The sequence below is a fragment of the Macrobrachium nipponense genome, chromosome 1 (assembly GCF_015104395.2).
Source record: "Macrobrachium nipponense isolate FS-2020 chromosome 1, ASM1510439v2, whole genome shotgun sequence".
NCBI lineage: Eukaryota > Metazoa > Arthropoda > Malacostraca > Decapoda > Palaemonidae > Macrobrachium > Macrobrachium nipponense.
Genome location: NC_087200.1, coordinates 83,932,803 through 83,939,818, shown reverse-complemented (window position 1 = coordinate 83,939,818; position 7,016 = coordinate 83,932,803). Strand labels below are relative to the sequence as shown.

Sequence of the window (7,016 nt, the reverse complement as noted above, 5' to 3'; positions counted from 1 at the left end):
ATTTAAGCCACTACCCTAGACAGAAAAGTAAGACTTTCAGCAAACACATCGAACTCATTTAGTCCCTCTGTGTCACAAGGATTTTCTGTTCCTTTTTTTATTTTTATTTTTGTTTATATAGTTATGAAAGTGGTGAATATGTAAGTTATGTAGTTTGATTCAGGTACCCGTTTAACCAAGGTTTAAAGTATTCTTTAGACCTTGCGTCTAGCTACCTATATCCCCAGACACTCATGAAATGGCACGTATGTTTTGCTTGTAACCAATGAAAATGGTGAATACAGATGATAAGTCTATAACACAATCTGGTACTTTACTGTACAGAACTCAGGTCAAGATGATACATCCCTTAATTGACTGCACAAAGGCACTTAAGTATTTTTCCACAGTACAAAAAATCATGACGCCATGGTAAGTCTTCTTAAAATCTGTTCAGAATCCCTCGAAGACACTGAAGTACTGATCCTTTTAGGACGGAATTGTATGACTGTCAGGTAGGATTAATACTGAAAATGGATGAATACAGTCACATCTTTCATCCCCAGGCAGAGAATTTGATGTAGTCATATTACTAATATATGCTTAAATAATATAAAAGCTTAAACTCTAATAGAAGGTTCATGCCTAACCTTAAAATGTCGTAATTTAAAGTAGTCCATTGAATATAGTGACTATATAGCTAGCAAAAAATACATGGAACAGACTGAAATGGAAGCTTATCTTTGGGTATCAGCTTTCTTTTGTATTTGAAATATTTTTCAACTACTACAAACTCCGAAAGCTCATAGTCAATTAAAGTTCCAAAAGCCAAACTAAATGAGCTTAATTTTTCTCATATTACCTGAAATAATGTTAAGCAGGTACTTGACAGCTAATTATTTTCACCAATGGTCTGCTTACTATTACTGAATGGAAGGGGGAGGCGAGGCCCACAGCATCAATATCAGTCTTTGTGTCACACCTAAAACTCAAGTGGAGGAAATTCTTTTCATAGCCGTCGATATTATCTCTCAAATTAGAAAAATACAAATACTTTACAGAGTCTAGAAATAAGAGAATCGCGGCTATAAAGTTCTGCCATAATACACAGCACAAAAAGTTGCTGAAGTGAAAATCAGGGCAAGGAAGGTAGTGACATCATCAACAATACACCAGTCAACACTCATCTCCAAGGTCAGAATTCCTAAGAGCAGCCGCGTGACTTCGAACTGACTACGTCTGTCATCAACTAATAAGGCAGAATGATGAAAGTGCGTTCGAGCATTCCTTAATCGAGTACATAGAGGTTATCAGCAGCTCAGCTCGGTATTCACATGAATGACTTCTTTGTTTTGTAATGCAGGTGCCGGAACTAAGGTTGCCAAGTGGCACTTGACAAATGGCTAGCGGTTACTATCCTGAGCTTCGTTAAATAAAAGTAGTACACTGCTACAGTAAAACGAAATACCATAACACTTCAAGCTATTTAGTGAGCCGTACTCAAGAATTTATACTCGCTTCTAAAGGGAAATTTTTGCGAACTATCATTCATTACCGTGATTCATCTGGAGACTGAGTTTCAACTACAAACATAAAAAGTGTTTCAAGAAGGCTCTGCTACTTTGAGCCCGAATATAATTATCAACCAAAGCGTAATATACCTAAGAATTCCGAAGTTTACAGATTAACACCTATGAATGATGAATGTGTAAACTTTGGGTATTAGAACTGAAAATATGAGAAGTTCGTATAAAATCAGAATAGTTTTTAGAGCGTGCCTATGTACTTCAAAACTACTTTCGTCGAATTCTAGCAATAATGTCACACAAACGAAAAAGACATTTTGTACTGCTCTAATGAAGTAAGGGATTTCCCTGCAATGACATTACCTTTAAGATACTCTAAAACTATGTACATGGGTTTCACTAGAGAATAGGTCGAATTTAATCCTCCAGAACTGTTGTGTCAAGGCATAACTCTTGAATCCTTTTTATCGCAAAATTCCAGTATTCTAAAAATGATCATCCCTACCTAAGGCATAAACTTTCAGTAGTAAATAACAGAAGCATTCTCCAATTTTCAGGGCAACTGAAATTTCTTATTGCCACCGAGTAGTGCCTTTCTTGGACAGCTGAAATGTCTTATTGTCACTGATTAATGGATACATTTTTGAAACCAAGTACAATATGTAACATATCAAGACACTTTCCTAACATTAAAAACCCATACCCACAGCCTAACACGAATGGACATACACAAGCATTCCATTTAGAGTATATATGATATTTGACAAATGATAATATAGAACTTGAATACAATTCGATATTTCGATTTTGCATGCCTGCATATATCGTGTATAAATACATATACATATACATATACATACATATATATATATACACATACACACACACACACACACACACACACACACATATATATATATATATATATATATATATATATATATATATATATATATGTGTGTGTGTGTGTTATATATATATATATATATATATATATATATATATATATATATATATATATATATATATATAACACACTATATCGCAGTCCAGTTCCATAAATTAAATGACAATTTTAGGTACACATGAATCAATGTAAAAGAACGTAATATGTTCGTATGGAAATTATCATGGAATTGGGTTAACATTCAACTACATAAATTTTCAATGGTTTAACAAGTTTTATGGGAACATTTCCTCTTCTAAATTTCAGTTTATTTCTTTTTCATCTTCTTGGCAAGTTCTAGCGCCAGTCTGTAGGCTAAGACAGGGGGACGATCTCTGCCACTAGCCAGGCTCTTCACCTGTAAAAGACAGAGGGAGAGAATAGTAAGCAGATGTATCAATGACAAGTTTCTCAGGAACAGAGAAATGAGGAATAAATGTGTAATTTTCAACCTAAATTTTGGGTAAAATGAATGCAAGCACCCACTTCGACAGAGCGATTAAAAATATCGATCTTACTGTTTATCTGGAATACTATACAGGAATAAGAAATAAATGCATGATATCTTCTTAGAATTAACAATTCTCATTCTATGAATTCAGATCTGATGGGTTTGGTAAAAATACAAAACAAAATTATAATTAAAAAAAACTGAGGACATATATTCATCTTACTAGTGCACTCACTTAAGCTGTAACAGGTAATGGAAACATCAGTTACAAATGGTAATCCTTACGTGTAAAATATATCTACAACGCGTTTCTTTTTTCATGCATAGCTCACACAAACTGCTTGTCGCGTCAAGCAGGTCAACAGCGGGAATGGGAAGTGTAGGGAACATTTATAGCAAATTAAAAAATCTAGTCATATCAACATAATCCTCAAAGTCGAACATACAAACAAACATACCATGTGACACCAATTACTCCTGAGCCAATTCTGTTACTTTACTAAGACACTTCCTTACACCTTTCACTCACGTAGGTCCTGGGTACTTTCTTCCCAGTCATCATGTGACTGTTGTTATCACCAGGGCATGAGGGGATTATAGCTAAGTTGTCCTTGAGAGTCAATGGAAAACATCTTTGTAACCTTGATGAGTAGTGTCAATTTTCGCCGTCTTGTTAGTCATCGCGTATTTTCTTTCAGTTGCACCACCTTGGAAAATAGCAGGTTGCCCTTGTTTACAATTCCAGTGTTCGGAAACTTCTTCCAGAGTTTCTTCAGAAATATGTAATCCTTTTATACTGTCAATTTCCTGCCATAATAAATGTTTTAAGGCAAAATGTATATTAATGGATGTAATGACTAAGAAATCCACAATGGTGTAAGTGAAAATATATATTAAAAATAGATACAAAGCGAGAGTTTCCGAGAACCTGCTCGATTCTCCTCAGTGGATGTAGTAAGAAAGAGACTCCCAAGATGATGATGTGCAGTAAGACATGTTAGTCTGCTAAAACAGAAATCCACGGAGGACACATGCAATACGGACACGATCCAAGGTTATCGTGGCAAGCAAATCTGAAGGTCCAAATACGTTATTTTGGCAATATTCAGTTGTGCGTGTTCGCATGTGCAGATACGTGTGCGTGTCCCTTTCCGCTGAACATGCGACCCTGGGTGAATACAGTGAGAATGTGGGGGCGTTCTCTCTAAATATTTTTATTCATTGTAGAAATTCTTGTTTTCATTATTCGTTTATAAATCTTTTAACAATTATTACTGTATTCAATCTTATTTCAGTTTCTTAAAGCCCACAAGATATAAATAGTATTTTTATTCAACTTTTGAAATTAAAATCATAGATGAATCCCAGTGCAGAAAACTTCCACAACACTACTTGCTTCATATGCTTGCACAGAAGGCTCACCAGCTGTGCGTGTAAACCCCTGCACACGCTATGTCAAACACCTATACCTTGCTTACACTTTCTCACTCTTGATGTTAAGGTGTTCCTTTCCACTGCGTCCTTCAAGCCATCAATCCATCCATTCCTAGATATTCCCCTTTTCCTTCTCCCCAACACTTCTGAATTTATATGCTTTTCAGCAACTTATCATCCTTCATTCTTTCCACAGGACTGGATCATCTCAGAACACTTATCAATCCTTTCGCCTAAGTTGAAAATTTTACTACTGCGAAGTATCTCCACATTTCTCATCCTCTCCATTTTTTTTATACTTCTTTCTTTCTTTCATTTTCATTCTTCAACATCCGCGCTTCGCTTTCAAAGAGATGGGTTGCTTACGCAGTCCATTGACATATTTCAACCTTACCTCCCATGATAACTTTTCTTGTTCCACCTATTCTGTGACTTTATTACTTTTCTTGCTCCCCTGGTCTGTGAATCCTGATACCCTTCTCGTTCCTCCTTTGTGATTCAACTCTTCTCTCATCCTACCATCATCCAAAATATTCACAATCAAATACTTATAAGGATCTATTGCTTCCATTCTCTCACGGTCCGAATTCATTTTTACTTCTTCATCTTCCAGGTCTCCATTTGCCCACCCAGTTCTTCATCTTGGTCGCGTTTACCCGCAACACTTCCAAATTCTTTCACAAATGATTGCAGTTTCTCTTCACTAAACCCAGTGAGTACTGTATCATCTGTAAACATGTGCCATTCCTCACTGCATTCAAGGGCTGTCTTCTTTTCTCACATTTTGCGCTCACTCACAACTGTGCGAGGCATATATGGAACTTAAAATGCTTATGGTAGAAGCGATAGAGGCAATGAGTAGATTCTGACGATGCGTGGCATAGAGGGTAAGCAGCTTAGAATAATGAAATGTATTACGGAAGAAAGCAAAACGTGTTACAGGGGAGAGGGAATGGTTTGGTGTAAAAATGAAACTGAGACCGGGTTGTGTTGTCTCCAAGCTCTTGATATTAATAAGTACACACACAAACACACACACACACACACACATATATATACGACGATGATGAAAGCAGAAGAGCTTGGTCTCCGTGTATGTATATATAAATAATTTTTTTTCTGTGTGCGTGCGTGTGCACGCATTTTTACAGCTATGGTTATTGATCAGTGATGTGTTATAGTTCTGTGAAAGCTGCTAAGACTTGATATGTATACACTGATATTCCATAAACGCTAAAGCAAATTTTCTAATTCGCCTCCCCAAAATCAAAAGGGGAAAAATGATGAGTTATATTGTCTTGTAACTTTCAGTTACTATTTTTCAAAACGGCTTACATTTTTTGTATGTCTGAAGTAGCTTGGATATACTCGTACACAAACAGAGAAAGAGTGAGATATTTAAAATTTTTCGACGATTAAACACATAGGTACCATTGTGCAATCTACCATAGAAAGGTTGTTAACCTACCTGTGTCGACTGAACAACCAATCCATTCGAAGCGACGGTGTGTTCCATAGTGGCCTTGATGTCATCGTCACAAACTCCACGGCAGGCATCATCAATGAGCATGGTTCGGTAGCCCTCTTCCAGGGCGTGCTTGGCTGTGTATGCTGTTTGGAGATTTGAGAGGACGAACGCGTCTAAGAACATAATCTGGGAGTGACTTTGTGAAGATTAAACTTATACATGTACAAGGCAACATGAAACAAAGGATGTATAGAATTTGTATGTAAAAATAACACAAGGGAACATGAAACAAAGGATATATAGAGTTTGTATGTAAAAATAACACAAGGGAACATGAAACAAAGGATATATAGAGTTTGTATAAAAAAAATAACACAAGGCAACATGAAACAAACGATATACTATAGAGTTTGTATAAAAAAAAATAACACAAGGCAACATGAAACAAAGGACATATAGAGTTTGTATGTAAAATAACACAAGGCAAAATGAAACAAAGGATATATACCTGATCGGTCTTATTTACATAATATACTAATGTGTATGTGTGTATGTAACACCACAAGGCAATATGAAATAGAGGAATGGTCTTGACCAGTTTTGTTTATTTGGACATTTTCCAAAGGACTTTTACATAGAAGAATAAATGTACATCATTTAGGCTAGGATGGAAGCACAGTTAAAAAGCCACTGGCACTTCAAATGAACAAGTGGAACTCCTCTGAAGCCGTTGCTTGTGTCGTTTATAAATAGTATTTTCGTTTTGTTGCTATTTGGACGAAGATCAACCATGCCTCTACAATTTATGTATTTTACTTATTTATTTCGAAATACATGGATTAAGTTTATACATTCCTGTGCAGATACACTCTTGACACAACATTCTTTTTAAAAACTAATTGTGATTATATTTCTTCTAACATATTACTAAAATAGCCTAATTTCTTTTGGCGGCAGTCTAAATAACCTTAAATTTATAGTATGATTATTATTTCTAACCAAAAGAGAAAAATAGCAGTATTACCCCGTGCATATCTTACATTTTTATCCCTTTTCCCTGCAATTTACCAGTTTAAACATTTGGAATTTGCCTCAAGACTAACATGGGATTTGATACACAGATCCTTTGATGTTGTTAAGAGTTGTTTTCAAGTGCTTTTTAAATAGCATTATTGTACTTAAATGACACATTAGGACCAAAGTTTTAAAGCA

At 35.6% G+C, this 7,016-nt stretch overlaps 1 protein-coding gene across 4 annotated transcripts in view; it reads right to left on the bottom strand.

Moving 5' to 3' along the window:
- Nucleotides 1-2,519: 2,519 nt before the first annotated feature.
- LOC135219421 (uncharacterized) overlaps nucleotides 2,520-7,016 on the bottom strand; it is a 107,484-nt gene continuing 102,987 nt past the window's right edge. For all 4 annotated transcript variants that reach the window (XM_064256187.1, XM_064256188.1, XM_064256190.1 and 1 more), the window contains exons 9-10: nucleotides 5,805-5,947; nucleotides 2,520-2,809 (exon numbers count right to left, since the gene is read on the bottom strand). In XM_064256187.1, the coding sequence (XP_064112257.1) occupies nucleotides 2,720-2,809; nucleotides 5,805-5,947 (233 nt within the window). In that variant the 3' untranslated portion in view covers nucleotides 2,520-2,719. The remainder of the gene's footprint in view (nucleotides 2,810-5,804; nucleotides 5,948-7,016) is intronic.